Genomic DNA, 26,298 nt, shown 5'->3' with positions numbered 1-26,298 from the left:
TAAGGCACACATATTTGGTATCCCCGTGCACGGGGGAAATGGAAGAATGTGAAAGGAGATGAATTTTGTCCGTGGTCTATACTGTGCGTGCAAAAATGCTGGCATAAACTGACGGAATTGCTAAATTCTTGCATTTTTTTCCAATTTTGCCCACTTTAGAGAAAAAAAATAAAAATGATGTATACTGACAAATGCCATTAAAATAAAGCTCTATCTGTACTTTAAAAAGAATGTAAAATTCAAACATGAACTTTATTCACCTGCTGAGTTATAGTCATCTAAAGAAGTGCATAGCAAAATTGTGAAATTTGTTCTGGTCATTTAGCTGTAAAACAGCCTAGTCCTGAACCGGTTAAAGTAGCACTGTGCCTGGGGAGTCCTCGGTGAGCGGAGGAGCTCCCTCTACTCCTCCGCTCTGAACTAATTCTAAAGCAGGGAGCTGATGGTTCCCTGCTTCAGAAATGGGTACAACTGTATCTGTGTCCTGAGGTTTCTGATCATCTTGTCTATTGGATTCCAGTTTCCAGCCCTCACTGAACATAGGAAACCGGGCAGGAAAATTTAAGGGAACACTCTGGTACTGTATATTAGAGCTCTCTGGCTGTCATTATGGAAATGTGGCTAAAATTTGAGAGCCGACTCTTTAAATTCTCTATGACAAAAGGTGCACAATTTTTTTTCATGATTATTATTGTATTAATCCTAATTTTTATTTTTAATTTTTTTTAAATGTGCCGATCCAGACTAAGTGATAACAGGAAAGTTGGACGGTCTGTTTTATGGAATGTAGTACCCAGTCGCTTCCTGCAGGTGTCGCTGTGCTCTTGCCATATATTGAACACTAGTGCGATCGTATTATATGAGGCTGCAATGATACGGTTTGCCTATTACCCTGATGATAGAAAGATATTTCTGCGTTTTTTATAAAAATTGTAAACTACAAACAAGTTGGACACTACTACAAGCGTTTTTAACGGTGGAACTACATCTCCCAACGCGCCGTGCGGGCGCAGCCTGGTGACGTCATCGCGCAGAGCAGCAGTCTGGCGGCAGGAATCTGAGGCGTTAAGGGCGGAGGAGAAGAAGGGGGGTTCAGGCGGCGGCATCGGGGAGAGACATAAACAAAACATGGCGGAAGGAGCTGCCGCCGCTGCGCAGGCTAAAGAGAGGCGGAGGGAGCAGCTCCGGCAGTGGGCCCGGTCCTGCACGAACCAGGAGGCGGCCGAGCCCCGGTGGCAGCGGCGCAGGAGGAGGACTGGGGACGGGAAAGAAGAAGATGAAGGGGAGTCTGGATCCCGGGGAGAAGGGGATGGCCGCACTGTCCGGTTCGAGCGGGCAGCGGAATTCCTGGCAGCCTGTGCCGGAGGAGACTTGCTGGAGGCGGAGGAGATGCTGAGGGGGGAGGCCGGGAAGGAGATCATTGACAGCACCAACACCGACGGCATCAGCGCCCTGCATCAGGTGAGCGAGGAGCTGTGTGCCCACTGGTGATCAGAGAGAGAGGAGCTGTGTGCCCACTGGTGATCAGAGAGAGAGGGGCTGTGTGCCCACTGGTGATCAGAGAGAGAGAGAGGGGCTGTGTGCCCACTGGTGATCAGAGAGAGAGAGGGGCTGTGTGCCCACTGGTGATCAGAGAGAGAGGGGCTGTGTGCCCACTGGTGATCAGAGAGAGAGAGAGGGGCTGTGTGCCCACTGGTGATCAGAGAGAGAGAGAGGGGCTGTGTGCCCACTGGTGATCAGAGAGAGAGAGGGGCTGTGTGCCCACTGGTGATCAGAGAGAGAGAGAGGGGCTGTGTGCCCACTGGTGATCAGAGAGAGAGAGAGGGGCTGTGTGCCCACTGGTGATCAGAGAGAGAGAGGGGCTGTGTGCCCACTGGTGATCAGAGAGAGAGAGGGGCTGTGTGCCCACTGGTGATCAGAGAGAGAGAGGGGCTGTGTGCCCACTGGTGATCAGAGAGAGAGAGGGGCTGTGTGCCCACTGGTGATCAGAGAGAGAGAGGGGCTGTGTGCCCACTGGTGATCAGAGAGAGAGAGGGGCTGTGTGCCCACTGGTGATCAGAGAGAGAGAGGGGCTGTGTGCCCACTGGTGATCAGAGAGAGAGAGAGGGGCTGTGTGCCCACTGGTGATCAGAGAGAGAGAGAGAGGGGCTGTGTGCCCACTGGTGATCAGAGAGAGAGAGAGGGGCTGTGTGCCCACTGGTGATCAGAGAGAGAGAGAGGCTGTGTGCCCACTGGTGATCAGAGAGAGAGGGGCTGTGTGCCCACTGGTGATCAGAGAGAGAGGGGCTGTGTGCCCACTGGTGATCAGAGAGAGAGGGGCTGTGCGCCCACTGGCGATCAGAGCGAGAGAGGGGCTGTGCGCCCACTGGCGATCAGAGCGAGAGAGGGGCTGTGCGCCCACTGGCGATCAGAGCGAGAGAGGGGCTGTGCGCCCACTGGCGATCAGAGCGAGAGAGGGGCTGTGCGCCCACTGGCGATCAGAGCGAGAGAGGGGCTGTGCGCCCACTGGCGATCAGAGCGAGAGAGGGGCTGTGCGCCCACTGGCGATCAGAGCGAGAGAGGGGCTGTGCGCCCACTGGCGATCAGAGCGAGAGAGGGGCTGTGCGCCCACTGGCGATCAGAGCGAGAGAGGGGCTGTGCGCCCACTGGCGATCAGAGCGAGAGAGGGGCTGTGCGCCCACTGGCGATCAGAGCGAGAGAGGGGCTGTGCGCCCACTGGCGATCAGAGCGAGAGAGGGGCTGTGCGCCCACTGGCGATCAGAGCGAGAGAGGGGCTGTGCGCCCACTGGCGATCAGAGCGAGAGAGGGGCTGTGCGCCCACTGGCGATCAGAGCGAGAGAGGGGCTGTGCGCCCACTGGCGATCAGAGCGAGAGAGGGGCTGTGCGCCCACTGGCGATCAGAGCGAGAGAGGGGCTGTGCGCCCACTGGCGATCAGAGCGAGAGAGGGGCTGTGCGCCCACTGGCGATCAGAGCGAGAGAGGGGCTGTGCGCCCACTGGCGATCAGAGCGAGAGAGGGGCTGTGCGCCCACTGGCGATCAGAGCGAGAGAGGGGCTGTGCGCCCACTGGCGATCAGAGCGAGAGAGGGGCTGTGCGCCCACTGGCGATCAGAGCGAGAGAGGGGCTGTGCGCCCACTGGCGATCAGAGCGAGAGAGAGAGGGGCTGTGCGCCCACTGGCGATCAGAGAGAGAGAGAGAGGGGCTGTGCGCCCACTGGCGATCAGAGAGAGAGAGAGAGGGGCTGTGCGCCCACTGGCGATCAGAGAGAGAGAGAGGGGCTGTGCGCCCACTGGCGATCAGAGAGAGAGAGAGGGGCTGTGCGCCCACTGGCGATCAGAGAGAGAGAGGGGGCTGTGCGCCCACTGGCGATCAGAGAGAGAGAGGGGGCTGTGCGCCCACTGGCGATCAGAGAGAGAGAGAGAGAGGGGGCTGTGCGCCCACTGGCGATCAGAGAGAGAGAGAGGGGCTGTGCGCCCACTGGCGATCAGAGAGAGGTGCTGTGCGCCCACTGGCGATCAGAGGGAGAGAGGGGCTGTGCGCCCACTGGCGATCAGAGAGAGAGGGGCTGTGCGCCCACTGGTGATCAGAGAGAGAGAGAGGGGGGCTGTGCGCCCACTGGTGATCAGAGAGAGAGAGAGAGGGGCTGTGCGCCCACTGGTGATCAGAGAGAGAGGGGCTGTGCGCCCACTGGTGATCAGAGAGAGAGAGGGGCTGTGCGCCCACTGGTGATCAGAGAGAGAGAGAGGGGCTGTGCGCCCACTGGTGATCAGAGAGAGAGAGAGAGAGGGGCTGTGCGCCCACTGGTGATCAGAGAGAGAGAGAGAGAGGGGCTGTGTGCCCACTGGTGATCAGAGAGAGAGAGAGGGGCTGTGTGCCCACTGGTGGTCAGAGAGAGAGAGAGAGAGAGGGGCTGTGTGCCCACTGGTGGTCAGAGAGAGAGAGAGAGAGAGGGGCTGTGTGCCCACTGGTGATCAGAGAGAGAGAGGGGCTGTGTGCCCACTGGTGATCAGAGAGAGAGAGGGGCTGTGTGCCCACTGGTGATCAGAGAGAGCGAGAGAGGAGCTGTGTGCCCACTGGTGATCAGAGAGAGCGAGAGAGGGGCTGTGTGCCCACTGGTGATCAGAGAGAGAGAGGGGCTGTGCGCCCACTGGTGATCAGAGAGAGAGAGGGGCTGTGCGCCCACTGGTGATCAGAGAGAGAGAGAGGGGCTGTGTGCCCACTGGTGATCAGAGAGAGAGAGGGGCTGTGTGCCCACTGGTGATCAGAGAGAGAGAGAGGGGCTGTGTGCCCACTGGTGATCAGAGAGAGAGAGAGAGAGAGAGAGGGGCTGTGTGCCCACTGGTGATCAGAGAGAGAGAGAGGGGCTGTGTGCCCACTGGTGATCAGAGAGAGAGAGGGGCTGTGTGCCCACTGGTGATCAGAGAGAGCGAGAGAGGAGCTGTGTGCCCACTGGTGATCAGAGAGAGCGAGAGAGGGGCTGTGTGCCCACTGGTGATCAGAGAGAGAGAGGGGCTGTGCGCTCACTGGTGATCAGAGAGAGAGAGGGGCTGTGTGCCCACTGGTGATCAGAGAGAGGGGCTGTGCGCTCACTGGTGATCAGAGAGAGGGGCTGTGTGCCCACTGGTGATCAGAGTGCGCATCTGACAGTGTACTGGGGCATTGAATGTTTCTGGTCAGGCAGGTTGATGATTTGTATATAATTCTCCGTCACTAAGGTAACAGGTAATTGATTTCATATTACACTTCTATCCCCTCAGTCTAGTAGTCACTGATGTTGTCTCTGTCAGTCACTGATCACAAGTATGAACAGTAGTGACACTGAATCATGGACAGCTGAATCTTCTGATGGCTGCACCGTGGCACAGAAGTGCTATTTTGGCTTCACCCACAGCGGCTCTATATGGTCAATATTGGCATCCTCTTAGCGATGTACAATATAGTGGAATGGCCATAATCCGGGAAAGTGTTTACATTACACGTGGGCCCCTCTCATCTGCAGGATTGTTTATTGGTAACCGACAGTAAGATTTAGATAATTTTTGCATGGTCGACCTCCAGAGTGAGTGGTCCTGTAGCAGACACCTCCACTGATGACTTCAGTCTGGTGACAGGTTTAAAGCTCCTATGCAGATCAAGCTTTGACATTGCCAACCGGCCACCCCTGCATCATCTCCCGCCGTCAGTGTTACATTTTGGTCTGGAGACCCGGCATTCTTTCTAAGTGGAGCTACGCTTCAATAATTTTTTGGTTACAACAAACATCAGACATTTCAGGAGATTGTTTCTTGGGGTCAAAGTCAAGTGGAACTGTCGACTTGGGATACCCAGTTTGAGGTCTGGGGTGTTTTCATCCTAGCCATTGCTGGTGGTCCCCAAAATTGTCCAGATTGTTTTTGTAATGTATGTGGTTGACTTTAACCTGTGTCCAATGCTTTTCTGACATTATCTACAGTCATGATGAGTGAACTGTGGAGTAGATAGACAGGTCTGGGATACGAGGGCTCTTGCTGTTCTAGTCCCGGTAGAGGACTGCATCTCTGTGCCTCTATTACAGCACAGATGTCACAGATCCAGGGAGGTCACTCATTGTCTTATCTCTGCAGTTGGTTGGCAAGTTCCCAATGACACCAGGAAGGAGCTGTCAGTTAAGATATCCAGCCGCCCAGTTATATCTCGATAGTGCTATTACTGGATGACAACTAATACGGAAGCCTAGTTATATGCAGGCAGCGTAATGGCAGCTCTGCTTGTACTATAGAAAGTGTCAATTGTTTCTTTTTTTTATTTTCTTTGATTTTTATTTTCCTGTTTTTTGTTTGTTATAAATATTTGTTTATTTTCTCCACAATGTTTATTTAAGGTGATGTCAATGAGAACTATGTGAGGAGCTCTGTCCCAGGTCAATTATTCATCCCTTTACCCTCATCTTATGGTTCAATATTTATCTACATTGCAGTTATATAATAACTATTATGATACCTTGCAAGAAAAAATGCGTTGTCATCAGTAGCTGCCTTGTTGTGGATGTCGCTGTCTGGTCGACTCGTCCAGACATCCCTGTTTCTTAAAGAGGCTCTGTCACCACATTATAAGTGCCCTATCTCCTACATAAGGAGATGGGCGCTATAATGTAGGTGACAGCAGTGCTTTTTATTTCGAAAAACGATCTATTTTTACCACTTTATGAGCGATTTTTAGCTTTATGCTAATGAGTTTCTTAATGCCCAAGTGGGCGTGTTTTTACTTTAGACCAAGTGGGCGTTGTACAGAGGAGTGTATGACGTTGACCAATCAGTGTCCTACACTTCTCTCCATTCATTTACACTGCACTAGCGATATAGCTATATCGCTATGTGCAGCCACATACACACACTATAACATTACTGCAGTGTCCTGATAATGAACATACATCACGACCAGCCTGGATGTTTATTCAGAATCCTGACACTTCTGAAACTTTTCTGTGAGATTCCAGCATGGCAAGCGTAATCTCGCGAGATTATGATGTAACCTGTCATTTCAAACGAGATTACGCTTGCCTTGCTGGAATCTCACAAAAAAGATTCAGAAGTGGTCAGGATTCTGAATAGACATGACGTCAAGGCTCGTAGTGATGTATGTTCATTATCAGGACACTTCAGTAACGTTATAGTGTAGGGATGTCACGATACCAGAATTTGGACTTCGATACCGATACTTCGTTTAGTATTGCGATTTCGATACCAATTTCGATACTTTTGCCAACAGTAATAAAAAAAAAAAAATTCTTCCGTTTTCTGATGTGAGGCGCGAGGTGTGATGATGAATTTTGAACGCGCCTCACATTAATAGTAATTAATCCCATCATGTTTCTCAGTCAAATGGGTTAATGTGCGAGGTACATGATGGGGTTAATTACTATTAATGTGAGGAACATGGAGGGTAAATTCATCGCACCTCGCGCCTCACATTAATAAGTGATAGAAAGCCGTGTTTATTTCATTTTTTTACAGCGTACACATCATAAAGGATGCAAAAAAATTGTTGTGCGCGCCATTACTGAATGTGTGAATATTTTATGTATTGAGACTTATTTTAATGTTTATTGTAAAAAAGGTGAATGTCTTTTTTTTACATTTAACAATACTTTGTTTTTACTTTATTTTTAAACTTTAATGTACTGACATATATCAGATATATCCCAGTACATTAGCCTGTAGACAGAGAGCACACAGGCAGTTGTTAGGACATACTTGGGTATGTCCTAACAACCTGAAATATGGTAAGACAGCCCTGGTGTCCGTCAATAGACCCTGGGCTGTCTGCCCATATATGGTATGGCCCTCGATCGCGTCACAGGAATTCCCTGTGACGCGATCCAGGGGCATCCCCCCTTCTCATTTTCTCCTGAATGCTGCAGTCAGCTGTGATCGCAGCATTCAGGGGAATAACGGCGGAGATGAGCGGTTTCTCTGATCTCCGCCGTTATAGAGCGGGGCTGTGTAATACAGCCATTGCCCCGCTCCTGACAGGAAGTGCGCGCGCGGTCAGCATGAGGAGAAGCGGCCGGCGCTGCACTAATGCGCGGCGGTTCAGGCACGGAGGACAGAACATGGGGGTGTTTTGCAGCGCGCCCGCCATGTTCTGTCTCCAGTGCCGCCGCTCATAAGTACAGCGCTGGCCACATCGCATCATCCTGACCGTGCGCACATGTTATCAGGACTCAGGAGCGGGGCTGTGGCTGAATTACACAGCCGCAGCCGCGCTCCCATACATTCATGTATTACTATACTGAGCTGTGCGGCTGCGCAGCGAAGTATCGAAATACAGGAAATAGCGGTATCGAACCGTTTAGGGATGCAAAGTATCGAAACAGTATCGAAGTTTCGATGCACCGTGCATCCCTATTATAGTGTGTGTATGTGGCTGCACATAACGATATAGCTATATCGCTAGTGCAGTGTAAATGAATGGAGAGGAGTGCATGACGCTGATTGGTCTCTGATTGGTCAGCGTCATACACTCCTCTGTACAACGCCCACTTGGTCTAAAGTAAAACACGCCCACTTGGACATTAAGAAACTCATTAGCATAAACTAAAAATCTCTAATAAAGTGTTTTCAAATAGATCGTTTTTCTAAATAAAAAGCATTACTGTCACCTATATTACAGCGCCGGTCTCCTTATGTAGGCGATGGGGCACTTATAATGTGGTGACAGAGCCGCTTTAAGACTTTGGTTGGATTAATGTGCAGATAACCTCTGGGTCACACTGTACTGCCCTGACACTGGGAAGATGACCATAGATGTAGTGTTCCTCTATTATATCAAAATGATTGTATTTAAAGGGGTATTCCCATCATATAATATAGTATATTAGTAGGATATTGCATAACTTTATGATCAGTGGGCGTCTGGGACCCTGGCCATTCCCAAGAACGAAGGGACCTTTTGCTTTTTCCTTACACAGCAGCGCTCCCATCCACCTGCTGTGCAAGGATCTGCAACACCACTCCATTTGATTGGATTGATGGGAGCGTCGGTTTGCAAGAAAAACCTGTGAAGGACCAGAAGCATTTAACTAGCTCCTTTTTATATTGAGGATCAGCAGTCAGACCCCCACCGATCAGGAAGTGACGGCCTATTTTGGAAATATACCATTACTTGCTATGATGGGAAAACCCCATTCAATGTGTTGAAATCTTGTGCACCTGTTATAAATTAATGGGGTAAAGAAATGTATTGTAATGGATCATGATGTTCATCGTGGATCCTATAAAAATGGAAGCTGTGGCACCAGTGTAAACGATGCCTAACGTGTACAATGACTGGATGAAGTTGCGCCGCTGTGGCTGTATGACCCTGCCAACTGTGCTATAGGCAGAACGCTGTATAGCACCAGGACGTCGAATTTGTCTGTGATTCAGCTATAAACAATGATCATTGATTATAATCTGAAGCCAATTACACTTTTATGTGACCTGCTTCTGAATTGCGCAGTTGAGCGTTCTTTAACTACAACACATATTTGGGGATTTGACATCTTTTATATAAGACAAGGATTTGCTGATTATCATGCCTTATTCACACATGGTGCTTTTGTCACAAAGTTTTGGAGCAGTTTTTTTTTTACAGTACTATACATGTGAATGGGGTTTAAAGAGGCTCTGTCACCAGATTTTGCAACCCCTATCTGCTGTTGCAGCAGATCGGCGCTGCAATGTAGATTACAGTAACGGTTTTATTTTTAAAAAACGAGCATTTTTGGCCAAGTTATGACCATTTTTATATTTATGCAAATGAGGCTTGCAAAAGTCCAAGTGGGCGTGTTTTATGTGCGTACATCGGGGTTTTTTTACTTCTTTTACTAGCTGGGCGTTGAGAAGAGAAGTATCATCCACTTCTCTTCAGAACGCCCAGCTTCTGGCAGTGCAGACACAGCGTGTTCTCGAGAGATCACGCTGTGTCGTCACTCACTTCCTACCCCAGGTCCTGCATCGTGTCGGACGAGCGAGGACACATCGGCACCAGAGGCTACAGTTGATTCTGCAGCAGCATCAGCGTTTGCAGGTAAGTCGATGTAGCTACTTACCTGCAAACGCTGATGCTGCTGCAGAATCAACTGTAGCCGATGTGGCCGACACGATGCAGGACCTGGGGCAGGAAGTGAGTGACGTCACAGCGTGATCTCTCGAGAACACGCTGTGTCTGCACTGCCAGAAGCTGGGCGTTCTGAAGAGAAGTGGATGATGCTGATTCGTCAGAACGCCCAGCTAGTAAAAGTAGTAAAAATGCCCCGATGTACGCACATAATACACGCCCACTTGGACTTTTACTGTAAACACGCCCACTTGGACTTTTGCAAGCCTCATTTGCATAAATACAAAAATGGTCATAACTAAAAACGTTACTGTAATCTACATTGCAGCGCCGATCTGCTGCAATAGGAGATAGGGGTTGCAAAATCTGGTGACAGAGCCTCTTTAACAAAATCGCACTCCATTCATTTCAACGGGGTGGCTTTTGACCACTCGAGACAAAATAAAATCTGCCTCAAAAACCCTTTAGACCCTGTTCTAACAAAGTATTTTGCAGGCACAAAAAATCTAAGATCAAAGATATCTTGCCACGGTTTTGGGAGGATTGAGCGCCATGGGCAGAAAACACTGTCTCTGATTTCAATGGGAGGCCAGAGGCGGAACCGTGGCCAGAGAGGACATGCCGCTTTTTTTTTACTGCAAGCGGATAAAGGCTGCTTTGGGAAAAAAAACACCTCCACCTCCCATTGAAATGGGAGGTGGTTTCAGACGCTTTTCCGCATCCAAATCAGCGCCCAAAAACTTATTATGAACTGGGCCTTATGCCCTGTTCATACACCGTCTTTTGTTGTTGATTTTGACGCGGAAACCACGTCGGAATCGGCAAAAAAAAACTTCTGTAGTCGCATTGATTTCAATGCGAGGCAGAAGCGTTTTTTATTTTTTTCCTGGGCAGCTTTTTAGCCGCAATTCCCGCCTTTGACCACCCCTTGAATCAATTAGAGGTATAAAAACCCACGGCGCTCATTTACAAGCGTTTTTTGCTCGTGGTCCTTGCATTAGCTTCAATGGCCACAGGCGAAAAATGCTGCAAAAAACGCTGCAAAAAAAAATAAAAAATCTGCCTCAAAATTCCTGAATGAATTCAGAGGCAGATTTTTTTTTATGCCTGCAAAAAACTCAGTATGAACTAAACCTTTTGTGTTGAAGACAATGAAAATAGAAAATTGGATGAAAGCATTTCATCATATATTTGAGCTACATGTGGATTTTGCAGCGGATCTCCCCTTTTGGGCTGCATTTGAAAATCAGACAGATTTTGTTTCCATTTCAGCATCCATCAGATGCACTATTCTCCCAATACAGTGCAGACTGAAACATAAACGGTTTTGTGCATGAGGCCTTAAAGGGAATTTGTCGCTAGAATTATTATTATTTTTTTTAGTTAAGCAATTATTATTGAAGTGATTACACATTGTTTTATTTTTTTCACAAGTCAGAAAATATTATAAATTAGATTCTAATTTATAACATTTCCATGTGCTGGCCACTAGAGGGAGCAGTTCCCAAAATTGCAGCATTGGTCAATGTAGTAAAGCAACCTCATTGTTTTATGCTGCAAATTTGGGGTAGACACACTCTCCTCTAGTGTCCTCACATAATCCCCCCTCTTATTCTGGCTAGTGCCAGGAGAAGGAGGGGGTTGAATGTTCAAACCTCCTACACTGTGCCGTCATTTTCTGAGCGACTGCATAGTGTAGGAGGATTAGATACAGTGGTAATCAGACAGTATAACACGAACATAATACACACATCACATACACAAACATAAATTACCTGCTCCTGCCACCTCCGCTCCTATTTCTTGCGCCTTCGCTTCCTTGAACATATGGCCGGAAGCCGCAGCCGGAAGTCGTCATCTTACTGTCCGGCCGCGGCTTCCGGTCCACATGAAAATGGCGCTGGATTTCGCTCTGCTAAAGACCTTCCTTTTGGACTGTGTGCGAGCGGCGCATGCGCCGTTCCCACACAGACGGCGTACACTATAGTGAATGGAACGGCTCCCGTTCGCATTCTCTATGGGGTTGTATGTGCCGTATTCCATGTCTGTATGTGTCATTAACCGACACATACAGAGATGAAAAAAAAATGGCAGCCCCCATAGAGACGTAAAAGTAAGAAAAAAGTAGAACACAACTAAATAAAATTTATTTTAATATCATACTAAAAGCAATTAGATAAAAAAAAAAAATACATGACACCTTCGCTTTAAAGGGAATGAATTATCAGAAAATTACTATTGTTTAACCCCTTAGTGACCAGCCTATTTTAGGCCCTAATGACCAAGCTATTTTTCCAGTTGTTCTGTAGTCGCATTCAAAGAGCTATATGTTTCTTATTTTTTCGGTGACATAGCTGTATGAGGGCTTGTTTTTTGCGGGATTAGTTGTACTTTTTAATGGCATCGTTTTGGTGTGCATATAATTTTTTGACTAACTTTTATTAACCTTTTTTGAGGGGGGAGTAGAAAAAAACCATGGTTCTAGGTGTATTGACGCTGTTCACTGTGCGGCGTAAATAACACATGACCTTTATTGTATGGGTCGGTACGATTACGACGATACTACATATGTAGAGGATTTTTATGTTTTACGACTTTTGCACAGTAAAAACACTTTTGAACTAAAACTATTTGTCTGCATTGTCGCTTTCCAAGAGCCGTCGTTTTTTTTTTGGTTTTTTTTCTGTTGTAGTGATTTTTTGGGGCTTATTTTTTTGTGGGACGAGACTAAGTTTTGATTTGTACTGTTGTTGGGTACATGGGACTTATTGATTAACTTTTATTATGACTTTTTTGGAGGGTAATGGAAAAAAATTGCAATTTCGCCTTTTTTATTTATTTATTTTTTTAAGTGTTCACCTTGCGGTCTAATTTACATTTTAACTTTATTGTTTGAGGCATTATGGTCGCGGTGATACCATATATGTGTACTTTTATTTATTTTTTACACTTTTACTAAATAAAAACACTTTTTATGGGGAAAAAAATGGTTTTATTTTTTTTACTGTAATTTTTATTTCACATTACTTTTTTTTTTTTTTGTCCCGTTAGGGGACTTTACTATGTGATATTTAGATCGCTGCTATAATGCTTTGGTATACTTAGTATACCAAAGCATTATTGCTTGTCCGTGTAAAACCGACAGGCAATCTCTTAGGACGTTCCTCTGGTACGTCCTAATAGACATATTCCCAGGACAGATCCAGGGGCTTTTATCAGGTCCCCGGCTGCCATGGCAGCCCATCGGAGGCCCGCGATTGCATTTGCGGGCTGCCGATGGGTGACAGAGGGAGCTCCCCCCCCTCTGTAAACAAGTTAAACGCCGAGGTCGCTATTGACCACAGCATTTAACAGGTTAAATGGCCACGATCTAAGTAAACTTCGATTGCGACCGTTGGAACAGGAGCCCGGCTGTCATTAGACAGCCGAGCACTCGCTCCAGCCTGCACGTGACACCCGTGCAGGACTTAGACTGGGCCGCCGTGCAAAGGCGACGGCCTAGCTTAAGGCCCCTTAGTGACTGCCGTGAAAAGGCGTATTGGTGGAAACTAAGGGGTTAATCAAGTTTTTATGTTCACACATACCTGTCGTTTTTAGATGGCTTTTCAGAATAAACCACTGTGTACATGAGGAATGATACTATCTGTGACTATTATATGACTTGTATCTACGTTTTTCAGTAGTTTTTCCCACTGCAGGCCCGATGGATGCCAAAAGGACACCCTCTTTAGCCTCCGTTGGGCTAATGGAGCGCTACGGATACTTATTTTGCATGTTACCTATATATTAAAAAAAAAAATCTAAAATCTTGTAGTATTTTTTATTTTTTTTTATACTGACCACAGAGCCCCACAATAGACTGACCCTTCCTGTTCTGTAGAGATCACTTCTCAGCAGTCATCTCATTGTTCTCTGTGTGTGTGTGTGTGTGTGTGTGTGTGTACACACACACACACACACTTGACATTAGGTGATGGACACTGCTCTGCTCCTCCCCCCTCCCTGTACACTGCACAGGTCACACAGCATGCCTAGAAAATTCTCCCATAGAAGTCATTTGGTCCCTCCTCCTCTATGGTATATGTGTATATGTGTCTGCAATAAATCCTATGGGGTAACAGATGCCCCCCCCCCCCGCGCTCTTTCTAACAGCTTCGATACAGCAGTCAATATTGAGAGCTCCATCTAAGTTGTTAAATGGTCGGTATTGGAGTTATCTCCGATCCCAGCCGTTACATTTAAGTGTCAGCTGTAACATACAGTCGTCCCTGGCAGAGTATGGAATGGGCTCAGCCTGTGATCTCGCTCCATACCCTCCCCCCCCCTCAAATGTCGGGAAGGGAGTTAACATTGCACAGTGAACCGTCGTCGTGTAGAAAGCGACCTTGTCGTAAGTAACAACCAATTAGAGTTCAGATTTGTACTAGGAAATTGAAACCTGGGCTCTGGTTGCCATGAGCCGCCACATTTATGTTTATGGGTGGTATGTGGATCCTATTGATAAGCTCACTGCAGTGAATGCTAACAGGCCCCAGAGTTTAGCTTGATGTACTGGGCAAAACTGGAGAAAACTTCCTTTAAAGAGGGCAATCTTCACTGATCCTACATAATCACCTTAGATTAACTTCAAGTCTGTCAGCACAGTATTTAACCCTACAGTGGCCAGATCAGACTGATCTATAAAACGACAGTGTGCACAAGGCCTAAGTCCAAGGTCCCATACACATGGCTTTGTTGTAAAGATCTGTAATATGGTGCCTATAGCCTGTTGTGTGCCCATACTATACATCTGTATGCCTCAAATTTCATACATTGCTACTACGGGAAAATGTGGGGCCTCGTAGAGTTGGCATGTGGAGTGCCTATTGGTTCATGATCACAGAACATAAGATTCTCATAGTGTTGCTATTTATTTTTTTTAAAGGTGGCCATACGCATTAGACTAACGTTGGCTGTGTATATTTGATGTGTACTGTCTCTTAGATGTTGCGACGAGGTTCGCACAGCAGATATTGACGGGTGTATAAAGTGGCAGGAGATACTCCTCTGACGCACACTGCAAACGCTGTCTGAATAGACCCTTATCTATTTGCATATTCTTATTCTCCTCTACTAAAGTGCATCTTTTGGACTGTTCATAAATGACTATGTAGGGAATTTATCAACCTGTCTACGCCATTTTTCTGGCGTAGAAAAGTCATAAAAGGGCCCAAAAGTCGCAAATTTAAATTGTTTGGGCCTTTTTACGCCTCCCTCACCACCTATTGTGGAAATAGTACGACTACGTCGACTATGCTATTGATTCCGTCAAAACGACGGAAACCTTGCACAACGGAGACAAACGGAGAAACCATTGGCACCGGATCCGTCGCCATTGACATCAATGGTGATGAAAACAGAAACCTTTCGTCTCCGTTTGTGTTTGTCAGGGCTCCGTTCCGACGGAAAGCTCAGTCGGAACGGAACCCTAGTGCAGTTGTGAACAAAGCCTTAGTAAATCTCTCCTATTGTGTCTACGATTGATCCTTGACCGTTTCACGTCTTGATTTGATAGTTTATATCATTAAATAAACATTGACAGGGCGCCATTCATGTGATAAATTATTCCTCCTTGCATGGTGATGCCGTGTGTGACTTCACTGCTGGCAGGACTTGCTCCCACAGAGGACCTTTTATGCCATAAAATAAAACACAAACACATACTGTGCAAACAAGTATCTCCAAACAAAATTATTTATGGCCGATAATTAATAAAATATCTTCACTCACAAAACCAGTTTTTGCTTTTAGGCCTCCTTCACATAGCTCTTCTCTCCTACAAAAAACACTATTTTACATACTTTTTCCCAGGAAGCATTGCACTAAATCTCTGCAAGGAGAATCGGTACCTTCCAAAAGTGTAGTATTTTAAGGGTCAGTTCACATGTTGCGTAAATACTGCGGATTTTCCTGCAACGGAATTCGTTGTGGAAAATCCGCAGCATAATACAGTAGCAGTAAGGTGTATGAGATAGACCAAATCTCATCCACACGCTGTGGAGAACAGCTAAGAAATTGACCTGCGGTGCAGAATTTTATTTCGCAGCATTGGATTTGTGTAAATGCTGCTTGTTTGGCTCTGTTCACATCTGCGTTGGGGTCTCGTTCTGACTTTCCGTCTGAGCTTTCCGTCAGAACGGGGCCCTGAACGGAATCCAGGGGTTTCCACATTGACCTGCTTGTTTATCCTGAATTATTGTTCTAACTATACATATGTGATTCACTTTATATGTTTTCTAGGATTGTGACTTTTTTTTATCAACTCGCTTTAATATATTTATCATTTTCTGTATCTATTTATAGAGTTTTGACAAAGGCCGGATTGTGGCCGAAACGTTAACATATTTTCTCTATTTTATTGCCTGATCCGACACTAATTTTTTCTTCGCATACTGACCAGAGGAGTGCTTGAGTTTATCTTGTTATACTGACTGGGTGGGAACCTATATCACCCAGACTTTGCAGAGTGCCACAAATTTGATCTACGTTTCTTCCTCCAGGCCGGCCTCCTGGGATGACGTTTCATCCCATGTGACCACCACTGCAGCCAATCAGACTGCAGCTGTCTCCTAAATGCGGCAGTTTTCCGCAGCAGACAGTTTGGTCCGGTTTTTCTCCTGGAATTCCCTGCGGCCACCGAGGTGGATACGCAGTGTAACTTTACGCAGTGTAACCGCCCGTGTGAAGACTTTTTTTTTTTTTTTTAATATTTTAGTTCCTTTAGTTTTATTTGTTACAAGTGACATGTCAGATGTCTTGATTGGCGGGGATCCGAGCACTGAGACCCCGACCAATCGCTAAAACGAAGCGGCAGAAGCACTTGTGTGAGCGCTCAGCCGCTTAGTTTCTGTTATACTTTTTCCGGAAATCGATGTAGCAGTATGCAGACTCAATAGAAAGTCTATGAGCCTGTACACCGCTACATCGGCTTTCCGTAAAAAAGCCGAACAGAAACTAAGCGGCTGAGCTCTCACACAAGCGCTTCTTCCGCTTTGTTTTAGCCATTGGTGGTGGTCTACGTGCTCGGATCCCCCCAATCAAAACTTCTGACGTGACAAGGACTTGTCAGAAGTTTGTGCGTTTAATTACCTTTTTAAAAAACGCGACACCTTTTTTCATATTTTACTATAGACTCTAAAGGCTATAAAAACTATACTGTGTCTTCGGCCTCGTTCACATCAGCGTCGGGTTCTGTTTGGTGTTTCCATTTATCCATTCCATCAGAGGAACAGATGAACGTAAAGCCAAACTGAAGCCTTAGCTTCCATTTGCATTACCATTGATTTCAATCATAATGCTTCTGTTGCAAATGGTTTCTGTTCCGCAAGGTTTCCGTTTTTTTAGCGGTAACCGTAACATAGTCAATCTGTAACCGATCAATCCGTAAGATCTGCAAATCGCTAGGTGTAAATGTAATCGCTTAATGGTCTGACAATGAAACTACTCTTCTAGTTTTTGGTGCCTCGTCTATGGACCATTTCAATTTCATCGCAGTTTCGAGGATACATGTAAACACACATTGTTTGAGTTTTTCAAGACCAGTGGTGAATAGTTGCGCTGGTAATTATATGCATTATAGGAATGTGTCAAATGCGCACCTCCTTACGCTACAGGCCTGACTATTCTTACTTTGCTCTGTATACAAATCATAGAAAAGGAGGACAGTGTTTACTTTGCATGTTGCTTTGCCTTGTGCAGGCAGGTCCTTTCTCTGCAGGTCCTTTCTCTGCAGGTCCTTTCTCTGCAGGTCCTTTCTCTGCAGGTCCTTTCTCTGCAGGTCCTTTCTCTGCAGGTCCTTTCTCTGCAGGTCCTTTCTCTGCAGGTCCTTTCTCTGCAGGTCCTTTCTCTGCAGGTCCTTTCTCTGCAGGTCCTTTCTCTGCAGGTCCTTTCTCTGCAGGTCCTTTCTCTGCAGGTCCTTTCTCTGCAGGTCCTTTCTCTGCAGGTCCTTTCTCTGCAGGTCCTTTCTCTGCAGGTCCTTTCTCTGCAGGTCCTTTTTCTTTTGGCTGCGGTTTAGCAGGTCTCCTATAAGCGTTAAAGGGGTTCTCTGTTTTGGACAATCCCTACTTCTTAAGACCCTTTTAGATTGGCCAATTATTGGGCAAACGCTAGTTCATAGAACACTCATTGCCGATAATTGTCCCGTGTAAACAGAGCAGCGATCGGCAGATGAACGAGCAAACATTTTAAAAGTGTAAAATGTTATCCTTGTTGGCGGCAAATCTCCCTGTGTAAACAGAGACGCGCTGCCAACATGATAAAATGTATGGGGACGAGTGATCGGAGTAACAAGTGCTCATCCCTATACGTTACTGATAACTCCTTGTGACCGGAGCAAACGAGCCCCAGGACGGGCCGTTCCTTGACAATAAACTGATCACAAAGTGTTCCCTGCTGGAACTCCCAAAGATCAGCTGTAATCTATCAGTAAGGCCTTATTCACACGGATGTGTCCGGTTTGCGCGCGCAAAAGGTCCGTGTGTCATCAGCATATGGTGCGCGGCTGCATGATTTTCGCGCAGCCGACATCATGATGACACTCTCTGGTTTTATGTTTACAAACAGAAAGCACGTGGTGCTTTTCGGTTTTCATTCATTGTTTTTACTATTGTTGCACGAATCACGCGCGGCACCCGGAAGTGCTTCCGTGTGCCGAGCGCGATTTGCACGCACCCATTGACTTCAATGGGTGCGTGCAGCGAGAAACACGGGCAAATATAGGACATGTCATGAGTTTCACAGCATGGACATTCACTGCCGGATTCAATGCGTATTAATTGCGGATTTTCATCATAGAGATCAATTCGATGTTAAAATCCGCACCATAACAAATACGCGCTTGCGGTTTTTTCTAAATGTAGATTTGATCTGCATCAAATCTGGAGTGTGTGAACTGACCCTAAGTTTTCACTTTCTCTGCAGCACCACTGTGTATCTTGTGTATCGATATATACTGTGTTCATGCCTGGCGTTAGGAGCCTACATCGCAAATTCAGTCATATCTGCCGAGGAAAAATAGCGTTGCATATAGCACTATTTTTCTTGTCTAAAGTACATACACCTCGGCGTAACCCGATGGACCCTATTTGTAAGTCAATGGAGTCTCTTGGCCACCGCTGGTATCCGGTGTGCATATACTGCATCATAGCTTCCATTATAGACTTAAAGGGAAGGTGTCGTGATTTTTTTTTTCTTTTTATTTTATCATATTGCTTTTAGTATGATCAAAAAATAAAATGTATTTGTGTGTTCTACTGTCTACTTTTTATTTTTACTTCTCTATGGGGGCTGCCATTTTTTTTTCATCTCTGTATGTGTCGATTAACGACACATACAGAGATGGAAAACGGCACATACAACCCCATAGAGAATGCGAACGGGAGCCGTTCCATTCACTATAGTGTACACCGTCTGTGTGGGCATGCGCCGCTCCCACACAGACCAAAACGAAGCTCGTTAGCAGAGCGAAATCCGGCGCCATTTTCATGTGAACTGGAAGCCGCTGCCAGACAGTCAGATGACGACTTCCGGCCATATGTGAAGGCGGAAGGAATAGGAGCAGAGGCAGCAGCGACGGCAGGAGCAGGTAAGTTATGTTTGTGTGATACTGTCTGCTTAGCACTGTATCTAATCCTCCTACACTGTTCAGTCGCTCAGAAAATGGCGGGACACAGTGTAGGAGGTTTGAAGATTCAACCCCCTCCTTCTCCTGGCACTAGCCAGAATAAGGGAGGGGGGATTGTGTGAGGACACTAGAGCGAGTGTGTCTACCCCACATTTGCAGCATAATTCAATGAAGTTGCTTTACCACATTGACCATGCTGCAATTTTGGGAAGTGCTCCCTCTAGTGCCCAGCACATGGAAATGTTATAAATTAGAATCTAATTTCCTGACTTGTGAAAAAATTTAAACTGTAATCTGTAATGATAGGGGTAGGGAAACGGACAAGTGAGCCCTAATCTACCCGCCACTCTGTCCCTGCCTACTTGCAACGACCCGCCCTAGGCGACGGGGTACAACTGGGCGGCGGTCCCTACGCTCAGTAAGTGCACGAGACAAACAGACAAGGGTACACAAAGAAAAGGGAAAAGGGGAAGTTGCCCACGGCAACACCGTGAGCAACAAGAGTGGTGAACGAGCCGAGTCAAACCAGGAGTGTCCGAGGTACCAAATGCAGAGCAGGAGAGTAGTCAGAAAGCCAGGGTCAGTATGGAGCAGGAACAAATAGATAGAAGCTGTAGCTGGGCCAGGAAACCATACGAGAAGATTCACAAGCAAAGGAGGAACAGGAAAGGCAGGTATAAATAGACAGAGGGCGGGAGCTAGCTCCGTCTGGCCAGGCTACGATAGGCTCTCCCACTCCTAAGCCTGCCATCCTGAGTGGTGGAAGATGGAGTCAGTCTCCGAGACGTAGACTCAGGTGCAGACTGATTATCTATGGGCGTGGATACAGAAGCTGTGCCTGGCAGATCCTTTACATAATCACTCAAATAATAATTTTTTAACAAAAAAAAATAAAAAAAATTCTAGACTAGGGCTACGTGGCAACTTTGGCCACGTCACCGGTGGCATGGCCAAAGGTCGCTGTGTGATCACCGTATCGCGCTGGCTGCATCTCAGTAATGAAAGTGAATGTGGCTGCATTGCAACTCGCTGTTTAACGCGCCACGACAGTCGGAAGAAATCCAAACTTGGAGGACTTCTAGCAGCGGCAGCAGAATGCGAGTTGCAGCATGGTTACAATCCCTTTCATTACTGCAGTGCAGGCAGCGCATCACAGTGGTCTTTGGCCCTGTTGCTATGTAGCCTTAGGCCTAGTTTACACTAGGTTTTGTTTTTGCGGGCAGGAAAAATTAGCTTCAGAATTCTTTTAGGAATTTTCAGACAGATTTTGAACTGCTTGCATTTTTTTTATTTTTATGCGTTTTTCGCTGCGTATGTTAACAGCGGCCATTGAATCTAATGCAAGGACCTCGGGCAATATATGCAGCGAATAACGAGCTCCGCATTTTTTTTTCTGCCTCCCGTTGATTTCAATGGGAGGTCTGAGGCGGAGAAAGAACATGCCGCTTTTTTTTCACACGAGTGGCCAAAAGCCTCAGAGGGAAAATTACCGCCTCTGCCTCCCATTGAAACCAATGGGAGGGCAATTTTTTAAAAAAAAATTTGGCACAGTTTCCACGTCAAAATCGATGCCCAAAAACTGTGTGAACTGCCCCTTGTATAGTTGGTGTTTGGTGCGTTGCCTTCACCCCCCACTCCTGTATCTGTTCTTAGCCTGACTATATGACTCTGTTTTAGATCCTACTAACTGATTAGGGATTTAGTTTAGAAATGCATCAGGAATGTGCAGTGTGGTCTTCTGTCTGCCGGCTCATACCGATTACAGGCTGATAATAAAGATCAACACATTGCAGTGCTGGGAAGGAAGCGCTGCTGGTTTCCACTATTATATATGAGCATACCAGGGAGGGGTCACACCACTGATAAAACTATAAGAACTAGAATCTCCGTGCCGGGATCCATCTACAGTAGAGCCAATAATGCCTCGCTTAGGGTGTTCAACATGTTATATTTGTGTGAAGCGGCCCAGATTCCCCTGTAGACCGGCTCGTTCATCTCCGCTGAATGGGTATGAGGTTTCAGTAGGGAGAAGTGAGATAAGTGGCTGCCAGACTCTAGATTCAAAGCCGCTTATTTCCTGGCTAAATAAAGAAGTGGTAATGCAACTTCCATGGATAGCTTCGGTTTGTGGAGTACATTCCAGGACAAAAGTTTTGGGACTAACACAAATTTGGGTTTTTACAAAGTGTTTTTTTTTTCTTTTAGTCAGATGTTTCTATGGTATATTGAAGTACAATTATAAGTGTTTCATAAGTTTTTCAACTTTTATTGACAAATACATAAAGTTTATGCAAAGACTCAATATTTACAGTGTTGACCCTTCTTTTTCAAGACTTCTGTAGTTTGCCCTGGCATGCTGGACATCCTCTTCTGGGCCAAATCCTGACTGATGGCATCCCATTCTTGTCTAATTAGAAATGGTGATAAACTCCAAGCACTGTCTTTTTTTTATTTTTTTTATTTATTTAGTTCATCCGCTTTTGGAGGATTGACAACAGGTTCTCAATGAGATTGGGATCTGGGGAGTTTCCTAGCCATGAACCCAAAATGTCAATGTTTTGTTCACTGAGCCACTCAATTATCACTTTTGCCTTATGACATGGGGCTCCATCATGCTGGAAATGGCATTGTTTATCACCATATTGCTCCTGGATCTTTGGGAGAAGTTGCTCTTGGAGGATATTTAGGCACCACTCTTTATTCATGGACGTGTTCTTACGTAAAATTGTGAGTGAGCCCACTCCCTTGGCTGAAAAGCAACCCCAGACATGAATGGTCTCAGGATGCTTTACAATTGGCATGACACAGGACTCATGGTAGCGCTCACCTTTTACTCTGGACGATCATTCTTCCAGATGTCCTAAACCATCAGAAAGGGGCTTTATCAGTAAAAATAACTTTACTCCAGTCCTCTGCAGTCCAGTCCCTGTACTTCCTGCAGAATGTCATTATGTCCTTGATGGTTTCTCTTTGAGAGAAGTAGCTTCTTTGCTGCCCTTCTTGAAACCAGGCCAACCTAAAAAGCCTTCGCCTCACTGTGCATGCAGAAGCACTGACACCAGCCTGCTGCTATTCTTGATCAATCTCTGCACTGGTATTGAACTGATTCCATAGCTGAAGCCTCTTTAGGAGACGGTCCTGGCACTTGCTGGACTTTCTTGGGTGCTCTGAAGCCTCTTTTCACAGCAATTGAACCTCTCTCCTTGAAGTTCTTGATCATCCGATAAATGGTTGATTTAGGGTCAATCTTACAAGCAACAATGTCCTTGCCTGTTAAGCCCTTTTAATGCAAAGCAATGATGACTGCACATGTTTCCTTGGAGGTAACCATGGTTAACAGAAAAAGACAATGATTTCAAGCACCATCCCCCTTTTAAAGCAACCAGTCTGCTCTTACAATTCAATCAGCATGACAAGAGTGATATCAGCCGCCTTGTCCTCGTTAACACTTTCTCCTGAGCTAACGAGAAGATCACTGAAATAATGCTAGCAGGTCATCCTGTGGTGGGGCTGAAATGCAGGAGAAATGGGGTTCATTTTTTGTGATTAAGTTAATTTTCATGAAAAGGAGTGACTTTGCAATTCATCTGATCACTCTTCTTCACAATCTAGAGTTAATGCAAATTGTCACTATAAAAACTGAAGCAGCAAACTTTGTGAAAAACGAAAATTTGTGTCCGTCGCAAAACTTTTTTGGCCAGGACTGTACAGAACAGACATGTATGCTAATCTTGTATGAGAAAGTGTCCCCTCGTATATTATTGGGCTCTGTACACACCTTTTTCTGTGTTCTGTTTGGGTCTCCGTCAAACTTTTTGGGTATTTGTGATGGAAAGAATAGTTAAGTCTTCAGTGCAATTCTTGCTGTCAAAAATACTTAAAACTGATGAACCCTGTTAAAGTGAGCAAAGTGTCAGGATCTGTCCTAAATCGAAGCCATGGCGCTAGTGTCGAGAGCCTTGCGTTTTAATTCAATGTTTTACTTTTTTAGACAAACTGAAGCTTGGGACAATCGTGATTTTGTTACCCGCTTCATCTATATAATGGGTTCTGAAAAATGCTTATTTATTTTCATGTATTACGCTGTGAACACGAGATATATGTATGGGTTTTATATAAATACAATAAGCTGGTAATCTTAAACTGGTTATACGCCTGGTCTTGGCGTTTATTGATGGGATGCAGGTCTGTCGTTTGGCATGAACGACTTTACAGGACTGCACCCAAAAAAAAAGCCAACACTGCAGATCAACTTTTCTACAGATGCCTTTGGCCGTCGCCTGTCACACTTTTTCCTGTCACGAATAGACGCCATTGGTCGGCCAAAAATTGTCTAATTTTTATATTTTTTTGCTGCTCAGCCCCCGCTTAAGTAATTTATCTTTTGCACTATATGCTGGATAATAAAATTGCATATGGGGATGTCACGTTTAAAGGGTTATTCCCAACACAGATACTTATGACCTCCACACCCGCTGGGTGCTCTGTCTGCCTGGTAGGAGCGGCATGTAACCGATTCTGCAAGGAGGGATGGAGCTTGATGGCGTCAGTGAGCGGTTTATTCGATGTCGGGTGAAAACGTAGCCACAGAATGCATGGAGTGTAGATTTCCTAGTTAACATGTCCAGCCCTAGTACGTTTTCCACTGTTTGTTTTTTTTTGTGCCCCCCCCCCCCCCCCCATTTTGCTTAGAAATCTTTGTCTGGCTTAATATACCAATCTTGTAGACTTTGATTTCTTTCCTTAGGAAAAAAAAAAAAAGGTGTTCGACTTGGATCAGATTGACACGTATACTAGTTCAGCGTCAGATTTGTTCGGAGAGCGGCCTGCTGTATCTATGTTTTACTCGCCGGCTTCTCAGGCTTCCCCGTCCTATAAAGAATAATAACAGGGTCAGCGTGGATCCTTTGGGAAATAATCCTCTCAGCAGTCAAACGTCTTACCATCGGAAGTCTCTCTATCTAATGAAGCCCCCAATACTTGTCCTCAATGTGTTTTCTGTAGCATTTGCTTTACTTTATCACTTCCTCTTCAGTCCCTGTTACAGATGTTGTGGGGTTTACACCAGTTTCTTGGGAATATGATGCTGTAACTTGTAGCGGCTGCAGAACGTTATTGTAGAACAGTAACTACATTGTGCAATATCTTTACTAGAACTGAAGGCGATTTCATTCTATTTAAGAGCATTTCATCCTACATCATCACAGCGGGGGTCTTTGGTTTCGGCAAATAAGTTATTACGTAATGCAATTTTCTAATATACTTTCTGTATGAATTTCTCACATTTAAGGCTTCGTTCACATTTGCGTTGGAGTTCCGTCAGACGTCTCCATCAGGGGAACCCATGATCCGAAACCATGGCTTTCCATTTGCATTACCATTGATTTCAATGGTAATGCATCCATTGCAAATGGTTGTTTTGACGGGATCAATAGCGTAGTCTACTGCGCTAATGATTTCCGTCAAAACAACGGAAGCCTTAAGGAACGGGGTCAAACGGAAACCATTCGCAACGGATGCGTTACCATTCAAATCAATGGTAATGCAAACAGAAAGCTATGGTTTCCATTCATGGGTTCCCCTGACGGAAACGTCCGGAACCCATAAACGAAACCCGACGCAGATGTGAGTGAAGCCTAAGGGTATGTGCACATGTAGCGTTTTCATGCGTATTTTGGGCATTTACGCCTTGAAAAACGCCTGAAAAAATTGGAAGCAGAGCGCCTGCAAACATCTGACCGTGAAAAGCGGAGTTCTGTCCCGTCGGGCCGTTTTTTTTTATGCAGCCGTTTTGAAAAATGGCCGCGTAAAAAAACTGCCGCGAAAAAAGTGCATGTGACTTCTTGAGACGTTTTTGGAGCAGTTTTTCATTGACTCTATAGAAAAAACGCTCCAAAAAACACGCTTGAAAACAGCTCTGTATTTTCAGACTTTTTTTTTAGTAAGGGAATGTGCACACGGTAGCAGGCTTTTACGTCTGAAAAGACAGACTGTTTTCAGGAGAAAACAGCTGCCTCGTTTCAGACGTAAATGCTCCTCCTCGCATTTTGCGAGGCTTCTCTGACAGCCGTAAATTTTGAGCTGTGCTTCATTGAGTTCAATGAAGAACGGCTCAAATTACGTCTGAAAGAAGTGTCCTGCACTTCTTTTGACGAGGCTGTATTTTTACGCGTCGTCGTTTGACAGCTGTCAAACGACGACGCGTAAATGACAGGTTGTCTGCACAGTACGTCGGCAAACCCATTCAAATGAATGGGCAGATGTTTGCCGACGTATTGTAGCCCTATTTTCAGACGTAAAACGAGGCATAATACGCCTCGTTTACGTCTGAAAATAGGTCGTGTGAACCCAGCCTGAACATACCCTGAAATCTCTGCTTGCTGCCACTTAATATCTCTGCTCACTTCAATCTGCCCTGATCATTTGATCACATAGGAGCTAAGAGAAAACATTCTGGTAACTGTACTGCAATTGTAACACGTGTGAATGGGACTGAACTTCAATGCCAGACACAACACATGCACAGTGGGGCGCTCTTTCTGGGACTTCACGGTTCGTGTTTCCTCACGGCACACACACCATTTAGTTGATACCTAGTTCTGTCCTAGAAATGGTTATGCAATGAATTAATGGATAATTCAATTTTTTTTGGATCTCTTTAGTAAGATTGCAAGACGGTGGTACGCTTTAAAGCCCTTTCATATAGGCCATTGATCGGGGAAACAAAGCGTTCATATGAACACCTGTTCCTGATCATTGTCTTGGGTAAATAGGGCAGCAATCAGCTGGTCGAGTCTTATGTGGCTAGAAAAATTGTTGCGTGTTGGCAGCACATCTCCCTGTGTTAAACAAAGGACTTGCTGCCCACGTGATGGAAATGTCTGAGGGCGATCAATCGTATTGACTATCGTCCGTCACCATACATTCCGAGCATTGCGTTTGATTGGAGCAAACATGCGCCGATCTACGTTCTATATTGTTGATCGGTGCTCGTTGACTAAGTAGAACATCTGCCCGTGTAAAAGGGCCCCTATTCCTCTCTCCCCATTGAAAAAACG

At 45.9% G+C, this 26,298-nt stretch overlaps 1 protein-coding gene across 5 annotated transcripts in view; it reads left to right on the top strand.

Moving 5' to 3' along the window:
- Positions 1-874: 874 nt before the first annotated feature.
- The window catches only part of PPP1R12C (protein phosphatase 1 regulatory subunit 12C), a 114,478-nt gene continuing 89,054 nt past the window's right edge, over positions 875-26,298 (top strand). For 2 of the 5 annotated variants that reach the window (XM_075839911.1, XM_075839913.1), the window contains exon 1: positions 877-1,461. In XM_075839911.1, the coding sequence (XP_075696026.1) occupies positions 1,129-1,461 (333 nt within the window). In that variant the 5' untranslated portion in view covers positions 877-1,128. Of the gene's footprint in view, positions 1,462-26,298 lie in introns of all 5 variants that reach the window. The other 3 variants (XM_075839910.1, XM_075839914.1, XM_075839915.1) reach the window with 3 other exon arrangements.

This window comes from Rhinoderma darwinii, chromosome 10 (genome assembly GCF_050947455.1).
Source record: "Rhinoderma darwinii isolate aRhiDar2 chromosome 10, aRhiDar2.hap1, whole genome shotgun sequence".
NCBI lineage: Eukaryota > Metazoa > Chordata > Amphibia > Anura > Rhinodermatidae > Rhinoderma > Rhinoderma darwinii.
Note: the sequence above shows the minus strand (reverse complement) of the source record. Positions and strands in the feature narration are given on the sequence as shown.